This window comes from Muntiacus reevesi, chromosome 8 (genome assembly GCF_963930625.1).
Source record: "Muntiacus reevesi chromosome 8, mMunRee1.1, whole genome shotgun sequence".
Taxonomy (NCBI): domain Eukaryota; kingdom Metazoa; phylum Chordata; class Mammalia; order Artiodactyla; family Cervidae; genus Muntiacus; species Muntiacus reevesi.
The window spans coordinates 55,636,542-55,649,290 of NC_089256.1; the positions used below are offsets into that span (position 1 = coordinate 55,636,542).

The window sequence follows — 12,749 nt, forward strand, 5'->3', positions numbered from 1 at the left end:
TATGAAGAGATGGAAAAAGTGTTCAGAGACAACATAATCTGTGCCATTATGGTTTCTGTCCCCACTCAAAAAAGAAAATGTGCACACACACACAATACACACACACTAAATGGAAAAAGTAAGAATATAGATTTCCCCAGAAAAAAAACAACGTGTAAGCCTCAGGTCATTTTCTCTAGAGGTACTTTAGATTTTTTCAGGAATCCAACATACAAAAATTAGAAAAGGTACATTCCATGTATTTCTAGTTTTGAGTAGAAGTCCAGGTAAAATCAAGTTCTAATTCTTAACAATGTTAACATAGGTTTCTGTGTATATTTCTAGGAATAAAATCCCATATCTCAGAACCACAAGAGAGCTTTAGGATCATCCAGGATTGAAATCGGGTTTCCAGATTCCGAGTCTAGTGAGTATATATGTGGCAGAGAGTTAAGATTCTTGAGAAGACACAAATTCAAAATCTTCACCACTTTGCTGGAGATGCCTAGAATTCCACGAAAGGATTCCTTCTGTGTCCTTCAATCTTTCATCGCTAAAGAAAAGATAACTCTCTAGTGGAATTTGGCAATGTATCAGGGTGAAGCTATCTTACCAAACCATGGCTGGAGTGTAGTCTCAGATCCTGGAAACACCACAGGTATGAGAGGGGTCAAAAAAAAGGACGGAGGGGAGACATGGAGCATGAGAAAAGGTATGGTTCCTCTTGGAAATTCTGCCCACTACCATCCATGTGTAACTTTTCTCCCTATTGGGGGAATTTTGCTTCTAAAGACAAAAGACAGTGTTTCTTCTCCAGCTAGATTAACTGTGATTATAAACTATGTTCCATCAGTTCACATATATGCATGTATATAAACATCACTACAAACATATTAAAAACTTCCATAAAAATAGAGTGAATTTCAGAACAAAAAGTCTGAAAGAAAATGCAAATGTTAAAAAACTACACATATTTACTCACCCTTTAAGGAATTTGTGAATTCCTTAAAAGGAAAGTGAAACTTGTGCCAATGTAACAAGATAATCTGATTTCACTATTCTACTTTTATCTCAAACATAAACAACTTTTTTCTTAAGTGCTTTTCTAAGCAACTATACTATTTTTACCTAGAAAAATTGTTTTTGAAGTTTTAAAAAAGAGTTACTCAAAGATCAGAAAATGTAGTTTTTTTTTTTAAAGCATTGGACAACAGGTTCCACTACAGATTTCTGGATATTTTCTATGGCCTTTGTCACAGAAGCCAAAATATTTAATAAATTGGAATTTGAGTTAAATTTCTTCTAAAGAACTTGACAGCTGAAGATATAACTTGAGACTTGTTCAGAGATATAAACAACTTATACTATAAGGGGCTAGCTCTTTATGATGAAATTTAACATGCACAGGGCTAAAACATATTTTTAAGCTAGTGTTGGCATTAAAATTTGTTTTTAGGATTGATGACCCTGATACACAGTATCTTAAATAAAAACAGCAACTACTGACAACAGTGTAGACAGAACCAAAATGACCTATTCTGCTTGCTCTTTCGACTTACACATGGTACTTCAAGCACTTAAATGAAAATATTCTAGCATTTAAGAGATTTTTAAAAAAGCAAAAGAGACAGAAAAGAAAAACTGCAAGATAAACCAAGATGCAAAAGTTTATTGAAAATTAAAATCACACATCCATAAAGCAACAGCCTCAATAACAAGAAATCATTGCTGTGGTGACACAGAATAAAGAGCTGGTGACCTGGTGTGGGGAGAAAATTTTTTAAGTCTTTATATTATTATTTTTAAATATGATTTTAAAATGGAAATAAATAGATCCTCTAAACTCACTGAACCAAAAAAAGAAAAGTCATCAACTCTAATATTTGGGCCAGGAGGGTTGACTTTAACATGTGTTTACTTGGACATCACTTAGACAAAACCTAAGTGTCCTTGACAAGACAGTTTGAACAATGTTAGTGATATGGGTGCCTTTAGAGTCAGACTGAGGGACAGGAACTCCAGAGATGTTAACCATAGATTTGGTGCTAGGATTTTGAATTCCACTTTGGGCACTGAAGAATGATATATGACTGCCTGAAAGAATATCACCAGGGTGGTTTTACCCTCTTCTTAAAATGACAGAAGAGGTTTACTTTCCTTGGGGTCCAAACACCAATTTGGAGGGGTAGGTCTCCAGGGTTTCCAGGAGCAAGGAAGACAATCACATCAGATGCTGACAAGGATTGTTAGCGCAGGGTCTGACACAGCATTAATGAACTTTCTACTAACATATGAGGGGAGGATACTGATGATGTAAGTTCTCAAAAAGAAGAAAAGGATCATCCCCTACAGTGGCCACTCGTGGTAGTTATCACCTCTCTGCCCAGCAGTACATTTGACACCTTAGCTTGTTACTATTTGCAGTATCATTGCATGACCAGCATTAAAAGGGCCTGACCAGTCTCTCAGCCACCCACAGACAATAACAACTTTTTTTCTCCTTTTCTTAAAAAGACATCTAAGTTTGAGACCGGCTCAAAAGCTTCTTCATGAGTTTCAGAAACAACAGAAGGTAACAGAAAAGGGTTCTAATGAACATCGTAATGCCCCTCGTCCCAACCTGAGCTCCTGCCTCCCGAGAAACAACAAAAGCTCACAGACAAACACAGGGGTTCCTGACAGACCCACACTAGATCTAAGGATACAGAGTCTGCAGAAAATGTCCTTTCTTGTATAGTTTTGAGTCCCTTCAGAGATTTTCTCACTAATGGCTGTGTGCCTTCGAGCAGTTGGGTCTCTGAGCCAAAGTGTCTTCAAGTCCTGGTTACGAGGGCTGGATACACACACATGTGCACACACACACACACACGCACACACACACACACTCACACGCACACACAGAAACACAATAAACACACACGCTCAAAATACAGAGATGGGGCTCTAGGGGTACACTGATCGATTTGGGGGACTGGAATGTCTAAAGAAGGCGTCAGATTGTCTCGGGGTTTCTCTCCGCGGCTCCACAAGCTCATTCCTGAAGCAGGCTGAAAGGAGACTGCAGAGAGGAACCAGAGAAAAGAAAAGATGAAGGCTTAGGACTTCACATATTCAAATCTACTGAATGCAGAAACACATCCTCCTACCTTCATGATCATAGTATAGTCAGAACAGAATGTCTGCAAGGCTAGTTTTATTCCTTTTTCTTTACCTTCCTTTAAAATCACTCAGAGATGACATTTCAAGATTTTGAAGAAGAAAGGAGAAAAGGCAGTGGTAGTTATCCAGAACTATGAGAATCACTTGTGGAAATTTTTCTTAAAAAAGGCAATTTTTTTTTTCCAGATCCTTTCTGAGACCAGGCATATATATATGCTTGGGCTGGAACCCAAGCATATATATAATTTTAAGAAGTTCCACAAGTGATTCAGTTGAGGACTACTGAGACAAGGTAGGTCATGATGCTTAGTACAGCTTTTGGCATACTGGACGCAATTAATTGCAAAAAGGAATGCAGAGACAAGAAGTAACTTCAATCTTTTGTAAAATGTCATCTGCCTAATTATAATGCCTCATTACTGTTCCTGTCTAGCCTAACTGTGAAGTATGAAGAAATATGATCTTATCAGTCTGGGGGCTGCATCATCCCGCCTTTGTAAAGAACTATTAATGAGCATTTTGTATCTGCCCAGATTGCAATGGATAAGTATCTTAATCCTTTCAGTCACAAACTTGGCCTAGAAATGCACATATCAAACTCATGAAAGCAACTTTTGCATAATGAAGAAATCAATTATGCTCAAGGATGTCAGGAACAAATCCTTTTATTTTGCTAAAGGTTGTGTAACCCCACAAGCTGTTAGGGAATTGCTGCCCTGATGGCTTTTGAGTCACATTTGGTTATTCCTTGCAAAGGAACAAAGCCATTTTTCCTTGGTCAGGACAGATTTAGTAAATCGTCTCACCAGCAAGAATTGGGATCATCTTAAAGAAGGTGCCAGAATACAATTTCTTAATAGGAGGGAAGTAATTTATTACCAAATAAAGAACAATGGCTTTGACTTTTTGTGTGGATACTACATCTTGGGGCTTCTCTTGGACAAAGGGTTGAATGAGATAACATGCAGAAATCATCTTTCACTTACGATAAAAGTGTCTGGACCACAGGGGTACACACTGAGACCTAAAACTGAGATAAGTTCTGCAGTGAGACATAAGAACTTAGAAATGTTACTTAATCTATCTGAATTTAATTAATTTGAGGATATTTTTCATCATTACCAACTCAGAGCTAATAACTCTCTGTCCTGACAACATCCCAACATCCCTGTGAAGTTCAAAACTAACTGAGTAAGCTATAAATGCTTGCGCATTGCCATGACCTGTGAGGTTGAACCACATATTAACCTTTTCAAAAAAATCTATGAAGCTAGCAATTTCAATCAAATAATCTGGAAATGCGGAAGATGGAAGATTTCTAAGTCAAACTTAGAAATACAGTATTAATCACATCTCTCAGAAAGATTTCTGTCTTCTGTTTTCTCCCACAGTGATAATTCTGAAAATATTACTTGCTTCTCTCACAGATACATGAATTTGAAGCAAAATGATCAACATTCTTGAAGAAAATCATAGCTAGATAAGCCTAAAGAAATAGGACTTTACAATGAAACCACAAAGGTAAATAGTAACCACTTGATACAGAGACAGAAAAGTGGGAGTAAGTGCTTACTTTGGTTTTACTAGATTTCCCTGTGGCTCAGCTGGTAAAGAATCTACCTGCAATGTAGGACACCTGGGTTTAATCCCTGGGTTGGGAAGATGCCCTGGAGAAAGGAAAGGCCATCCACTCCAGTATTCCAGCCTGGAGAATTCCATGGACTGTATGGTCCATGGGTCGATAGGTCACAAAAAGTGGGACACGACTGAGCAACTTTCACTTGGTTTTATTTTTTATAACTTTCTTAACTAATGAAGCTGACCAAATCATTGTAAAGAGCTGTATCCTTCAGATCTGATTCTGATCTCGGCTTTGCCATGAACTAGCTATGAACTCACAGGGGTAGTTAACTGGGTCTCAGTTTTCCCAGCTACGGTACAAAGAGGCTAGAACTAAGGTCTTGAAGCTCCTGTTCTGCTCTGATATCCTATGACCTATCTGACCAGTGAACTGCTATCATAAAGTTATCTGATCATACAGGATAAGGAAACATTAAGAGCTCCTCAGAATGCCCATGTTTGTATCAAAATTAAAGAAAAATCCATCCTGTAGAAACTCAAAAATAATTCTCCAGTGTTAGGCTAAGTAAAATTTTAACAAAGTAATGCTGGCTTCAGATCAGGATGAAAGCCAAGGAGGAGAGTAAATTACAGAAGGAAAAAATAATGAAAAAGAGATATTATCGCTCTAAAGTACACAAGTCAAAAGAATTGCTAAGAAGGTCTCAAGTGGCTTCTGAAAAACTGTCTTAAGAATTAATGTCCCTTGAAAATATGACGGTAAGGGGTCTAGTGGCAAGAATGGGTCCAACTTGTCCTCTTACTAGATTTTGGCTTCTATGAAAATAACTCCTTATGTTTATTCCAATCAACTAAAATAAAATTTCTTTATACATTGTGTAAAACCTACTTATAACAATTAGAGCCACAAAAATTCAATGAAGATTTATCCTCTAGAAAGCCTATGATCATGAAGGTAATTGTGAAGGAATTTTTGAAAAAGGAAAACCATGCACAAATGAAAAGCTAACAGAGAGAAAATACATACTGGGACACTAACAGAAGCAATTAAAACTGAAAATATTTCATTACTACTTTGTACAAAATGCATTCCCTTCCCACTGATTTTCCCTCCACTATAAAGAAAAGTATAAAATTGATTCCTCATCAGCATAATATTGGTACTAAATTTTTGCAAAGAACTCACAGGCTATCATAGGCATTTTCTAAGTTGATGTATTATTTTCAAATGATTGCCAGGGAATTACATTTCTGTTTTTGCTTGTCTAATTATTCATGCTTTTTCTTGGAGATCTGCATAAAAATAAAAGAGCTGAAAAATCTCAGCTGAAGAATACAGCAACTGGAGAATTTATATAGATGTATATCAAACAATGGAGGGAAATCCAGGTAAATATAATGTAACAAAGATATAATTAGACCAAATGTCTATATTTTCCAAAGATTTCATTTTGCAGTCTGTTACATTTCCATGCACAAGTTATCACAGCTAAAGTTAGCTCTTATACACTGTGGAAACAAACAGTCAAAAACATGCAATTGTACATACAAACAGATACCACAGGGAAGTACAGGGCTACTAATTGCTCACTATTCATCTGTGACCACACATGCAAAAAGTGAAAATATGTCTCTAAAATCTTTTGAACTTCTTAAAATAACAAATTTTAAGATATAATTTCTTCTTTAATCAAATAGATGGTTTGATGAAATATGAATTATAACAAAATAATTTCCGTTTAGAGCCATGTCAGCCAGTTAGGCTAGAGAAGTTATAAGCTCTGAATAACTCATCACCCAGAGACACAGAACTCTGTATCCTCATGGATCCCATGTAAATGAACAGATGCACATGCCCTCAACTGACTGGAGTAGATTTTCTTGGCTCGTAAAATCTCTAAAACTATGACACAAAACTATTCTTTCTATTGTGTGATGTAGACAAACTGTTTAAAATGTCCTACAAACTTACATGATGCTGAAAATAAACTTCCAGAGGCTATTTAAGATTCAAATAGTGTTCTGGTAAGTCACCACCATACTGTAAACTATGGGAGGGCAGGAACACAAGTGTCTCATCTCTGTTTCTAAGGCTTTCACATAGCAGATCCTCAGTAAAAAGCTTGTTATATGTGTCATGTCAACTATTCTGGTCTTGACTGATGAGGAACCATACAGTGCATCTAGATGGGCATGTCTAATTTCTTCAGCCAGAAAAAAGAGAAAAGAGGCCTCTGATAAAGGCTGCTATTGTTTTGTTCTGAAATGTCACCCTAAAAGACTCCTTAAAATCTTTTAGTACTTCTCTACTTTAGGATATATAGATTACCTTCCAAATACTGTTATTAAAAAAAATATGAACCTCAAGAAGTCATGGAGAATCCACTCTTTCATCTAGAAAGAGGACTGGAAAACTATAGTGAATAGGCCAAATCTGGTCCATAAACTAAGAATGCTTTTTACATTTTTACAAGGTGGAAACAATTCAAAAGAAAAATGTTTCATGACAAGTGAAAATTATATGAAATTCAAATTTCAGTGTCCATAAAATAAAACTTTATTGTAACAACTACTCTCGTTTGTCTATATATTGTCTGGGGTTGCTTCTCTGTTTCTGAACAGGGGAGCTGCAAGAGACCATATATATGGACCGGAAAGCCTAAGATATTTGCTACTGGTGCTTTACAGAAAAAAAAAAAAAAATTTGCCAAACTGTGTGGTAGGAGGTCAGAATCTACAAACCACACTATTTAAAATAGACAGAATTTTTCTCTTTAGCTGAAAAAAAGACAGGAAATTATGGAGCAACTAGTTCAGCATTGAGTAACTCTTCTGACACTATTTTAGCTAAGTCAAACATTTCCAGGGTGAACTGAAAACGATCTGGGAGTCTGTCTTAATAGCATGATGTAAGTAACTTGGAGAAGGCATCTATCCCCTATAGGTCTGTAAAGGATGTTACAAGGTCTGTTTCTTTGATCCTTGTATGAGTTTATAAGAACTAAATCAGTTTTGCATTTAAATATATTAATATATATTTCTATCTGATAGCTTAAGTATTATATAAGGATTGACAATGGGAATTCTGTAACCTTGAATTCTAATTCTCCTCTGCAGTACTCTGTATCCCCAAGGAACCTCCTGATTCAACTTTCCAGTCAGCCTTACTATAAAACCTTATAATTATGATTTGCAAAACTTCCGTGCTAGAAGGGAATGGCGAGATCCCTTCCAGGCAAAAAAGGTCTTAAATGGTCAAAGAACCTGAAGTCCTTTAAAGAGGACTTTAAAAAAGTCCTTTAAAAGAAAAGCAATACCTTTTTATTATGCTTTTCATAGGTATTTCTCTAGAGTAGTTAATAATAAATGAGAAAAGATCCATTATCTATTGTTCATTTGTGTTCCTAATGTAAAAGACAATCTTGTCATAGGCAAGACAGTTTTGGCTTCATTTCTTTTTGCCTGAAGTGTAAAATGTCTACATTTTACATTGATCTACAGAGACTCCAGCAATACTTTCAGTTTAGACACAATAGTTTTTCAGCTCACAAGTGATTATTCTTAACCACAGAAGGGTAAGTATAAATCAGAGTTCTGATTCACCAATTTCCCTTCTTTCATAAGAGCTAGTCTGTTCTGGTTAGTTATTAAAAACACCATCATCAAAGATCTGAGAATCAAGGTAAAATGAACATAAAAATAGGTTGTATATCTATTCTAAAATGGTTGCAAAATCTGGCCTCACTGATATAAACATGTCTTGCTGGAAGACCTAGAATGAGGATGTTCAAACATTGGCAATGTGGCTCTATTTTGCCCTGATGCATCCAGATTTTCCCTAATGACCAGGCACTAGGACTCTGAATCCTCAACATAGCACTCAAAAAGTCACTTATAGTGAAACCTATGTGCTGTCCCTAGTCTATAAGGATTGTCCCAAAAGTGGATTGTGTGCATCCCAGGCGAGGGACAAGATAAGATATTGGGATGAGGAAACACTATGTGATTTTAAATAGACACAGTATTAATAGAATAGAGGGTGTATTCAAAATTCTACTATTGATAGATGTGCATGGATTAGGGGCATAGAAAAGAAAACTAATTCTATCAGTGTGAGTCTTTTTTCAGAATTCACTTGAAATGGTTTCAATTCAACTTCAGAATATAGGTGTAACTGGTCAAAGGGAGGGTTATAAGAAACATAGAAGACTGTTGGAGCAGAAAAAGAAGTCCCCAGGCCAGCTCATGTGAACCTACCAAGTTCTGCTGTCTCACAACCTCACCTTTTACATCACCCAACAACCATCCTGTGGCCGATCTGAATACACAGTCATCTTAAGTACATCTGCTAGAATGACACAGATATCCACTCACTGTTTCTGAAGTAAATGTTGGTGCTGCTGTTGCTGCTGCTGCCTGTAGGTTTCAATTGTGTGCTGGGGAAGGTACTGCATGAGTTCCAGGGATTCTTTTATCTTCAGCAGCATTTCGTAAGTCTCACGGCCCCTTACCTACATAAAAGAGCAGAAGGAAAGAGACAAAAAATGAAGGACTGTAGAACTATCAGAAGTACAGTCAATCCTCTTTATTTGTGGATTCTGCTTGGACTAATTCATCTACTTGCTAACATCCATTTATAACACAAACATCAATACTTCACAGACAGGGGCATAATGACGAAAAGTTGAGTGTCCCAATGTGCATGTTCCCAACTGAGGGTGAAAAAGGCGATGTTCCAACCTCTTGCTTCAACTCTTATGCTGGAAATAAATGTCCTTCTCATAGCATATTTAGGGCCAATTTTTTTTACCTTTTCTGTACTTTTTGGAGGTAAATTTTTTGGTTTAAAATAGTTCCCAAAGGCAGCTTCAGTGCTCTCTGCCGCTGCTGTTGCTGCTGCTAAGTCGCTTCAGTCGTGTTCGACTCTGTGCGACCCCATAGACGGCAGCCCACCAGGCTCCCCCATCCCTGGGATTCTCCAGGCAAGAACACTGGAGTGGGCTGACATTTCCTTCTCCAATGCATGAAAGTGAAAAGTGAATGTGAAATCGCTCAGTCGTGTCCGACTCTGAGACTCCATGAACTGCAGCCCACCAGGCTCCTCTGCCCATGGGATTTTCCAGGCAAAAATACTGGAGTGGGTTGCCATTGCCTTCTCTGTCAGTGCTCTCTAGTGCTCCTAAATGCAAATACACTGTAATGTGCCTTATGGAGAAAATTCATGTTAGATAAGCTTAGTCCAGCCATGAGCTCTAGTGGCACGGACTGTGCATTCATTGTTAATGAATCAATGTGCATGCGTGCAGGCATGCTCAGCTGTGTCCAACTCTTTGCAACCCCACAAACTGTGGCCTGCTAGGCTCCTCTGTCTATGGGGTTCTCCCAGCAAGAACACGGGCATGGGTTGCCACTTCCTCCTTCAGTAATGAATCAACAGCATATATTAAATAAGAAACACACATGAAACAAGGTAATGCATCAATCAGTTGCTACAAATGTGATCAGAAGCTCATAGGAATCTAATCCTGTATTTTTCGTAGGAGCAATGATTCAGTATTTGATCATACAGTGTCCACAGTGACTTTTTAAAGCATAACTACCACAGATAACTAGAATTAGCTGTAATTATATCTGGAAAGACACACGTTTTCAGCAGGGATAAAATATGCTTCCTTCTTTAACACAGTCTCTTAAAAACTTCAAGAAGTCTGAGCAGAACCAGGACTAGAGAAAGGCGAGTGGAGAACGAAGAGCACTTGCCTGACCCTGAGAGCGAGTGCCTGTCACTGTGCACCCTGGCACATCGCCTGTCCCCTCCCTGTCAGAACTCAGAAATGGAAAGATTTTCTCTACCTTTTATTGGGTTAATTCCTACTTATCCCAGCTCTGGCATCATATTCTTTGAGAAGCTTTTCCTGACCTCAACCTTTTAGGCCAAGTCATGCATCCTTCCTGGGAGCTCCACAGTGTCACCCCTAACTGTACTGAAGTGCTTATTTCATTATTATACCTCTTTGTCTCCTCACTAGAAGACAAGGTCTTGGAAGGTAAGAATTGTACCTTAATGATCTCTAATGGTCAGAGTCTAGCATTTCTGCCATTCAACAAACACCAACTAAATTCATGCTAAATGAAGAGTGTTTTGTTTTTTTTCTTCACACATTTCAGTCTGGCTAATTCTTCACTAAAAATAAGATGTAACTGTTTATAGGGTATTTCCTCCATTAGTACAAACTGAAATTTCATTAAAGAAACAGCTCTTCAAAGTGGTTTCTATCTCATCAGCTGAAGACACATTAGAGCTTTCAGAATATCTAGTATAGCAGGAAAATGTTTAAGAGTTCACATACCAGTTTCCATATGTGGCCTGAGAAACGAGACATTGAGAATCTCAGCTAACTCGCTGTCTGACTGTTCTGCCAGCAAGCAGTCTAATTAATCCCTGACCTGACTGACCTTTAGGGCCTCAAAAGAAAGGGCTAGTGAACATGGCACACCCAAACCTGTGGCTTAATTTCAATCCGAGCCAAATCTTCTGGCCCAGCTTGTCTGTATCTTAAGAGCAATACTGGTTACCAAAGCTTTGCTGCCACTCTAGATGGCAAAGACCTAAGGTGATAAGAACTAAATGAACTGCAAGTATAATCTAAAAAAGGGCACCCTGGTGACCTTGAGAGGGCTTATATTCCTTGTAGGAATGAACAATGCTCCTACACAATATATGGCCATTCCCATATAGTTGAGGATTCTGCCTAGCTTTTTTTGTTTTTTTTTTTTTTAGCATTCCCTAAAAGAAATCACCTGGAGAATCCCAGGGTAGGCAGAGCCTAGTGGGCTGCTGTCTATGGGGTCACACAGAGTCGGACACGACTGAAGCGACGTAGCAGCAGCAAAAGAAATCACAGGCAATACTTTATAGTAGTATATCAACTTTGTGAATGCCTTCTGACAAAATTTTAGTCCTAAATTGGTATGACCAGGCTGTCTAGGATCATCTTATCACTCTTCAGTAATGAAAGACAAATTAATTTTAAAGATTTGCATAAGAAGAACTCTACTAGTAGTGTAGTTCTGACTGGGTGAGTAGTAAGAGGAAGAGCCCACACTATTAATCTGTTCTGGAACTTTAGAGGGGATGCATAATTTCCTAATTTTGCAAAAAAAAAAAAAGTAGGTTTTCTGTTTTATCTCACTTGTCTCTATCACCCTCTTCACATTCTCATTCACAGATAATCAAAAGATGACCACAGAGTAAAAGCTCATTCAAAGAAGGTGAAAATGAAGCAACACGAATACCCAAGGGAGACTCACTGGTAAGTATAACAGTTCATCATCTGGGGATCTTCGTTTCTTGATGGATGTCATCTGGATGCCATGTGTGTTCTGACGGAAAGCTGGTGGAGGAAAAGTGCAAGTTTCATCCTGGGAACATTTCTGAAGCAATAATACACTGATTAAACAGACAGTAGCACCATTGACACTGATGAGATTAGGATTTCCAGTTCTAAGCAGCCATTCAACCAGTGATGATTATTTTTATATTAGGTGTAAACCTAACAATAATGAGAGTGGGGTGGGGGGAGGTGAGGCAAAACAGGGAAGGAAAAACAGGAGGTGGGTGTAGAGAGGCTGGGAAATGGCCTCTGGCTTAAGCAGTGCTACAGGAATCCCTGTGTTTTACTGGAGTGTGACTGTGAACAGCTGCTCAGCACAGGAAGATAAATTGGAATTGTGTTTTATTTTTCAGATCATTTATCTTCCAAGGAGGTAAATGCAGTTTGTAGGAGTTGTCTTGTCTGTGCATTCAACCTTGTGAGCTCCCCCCTCCCATGTTAGTACGAATATCACATAGCCTCTGACAAGCAGTCTCTGGGACCTCAGTTTTCTCTTTGGTAAAATCAGGGAATTAATTTTATATATCCCTAAAGGTTTCCAAAATTTAGAAACTATACCCAGGACCCAGAATATAGAGATGACTCTCCTACTGGAATTCAGATAATCGTTCTTACTGAAAGTTTTTGATTGGTAGG

The 12,749-nt window shown here is 37.9% G+C and overlaps 1 protein-coding gene across 3 annotated transcripts in view; it reads right to left on the bottom strand.

The window, feature by feature from the left end:
* TP63 (tumor protein p63) overlaps positions 1-12,749 on the bottom strand; it is a 246,557-nt gene that overhangs the window by 11,413 nt on the left and 222,395 nt on the right. For 2 of the 3 annotated variants that reach the window (XM_065942383.1, XM_065942382.1), the window contains exons 9-10: positions 12,031-12,113; positions 9,094-9,230 (exon numbers count right to left, since the gene is read on the bottom strand). In XM_065942383.1, the coding sequence (XP_065798455.1) occupies positions 9,094-9,230; positions 12,031-12,113 (220 nt within the window). Of the gene's footprint in view, positions 1-1,677; positions 3,038-9,093; positions 9,231-12,030; positions 12,114-12,749 lie in introns of those variants that run through there. The other variant, XM_065942384.1, reaches the window with a different exon arrangement.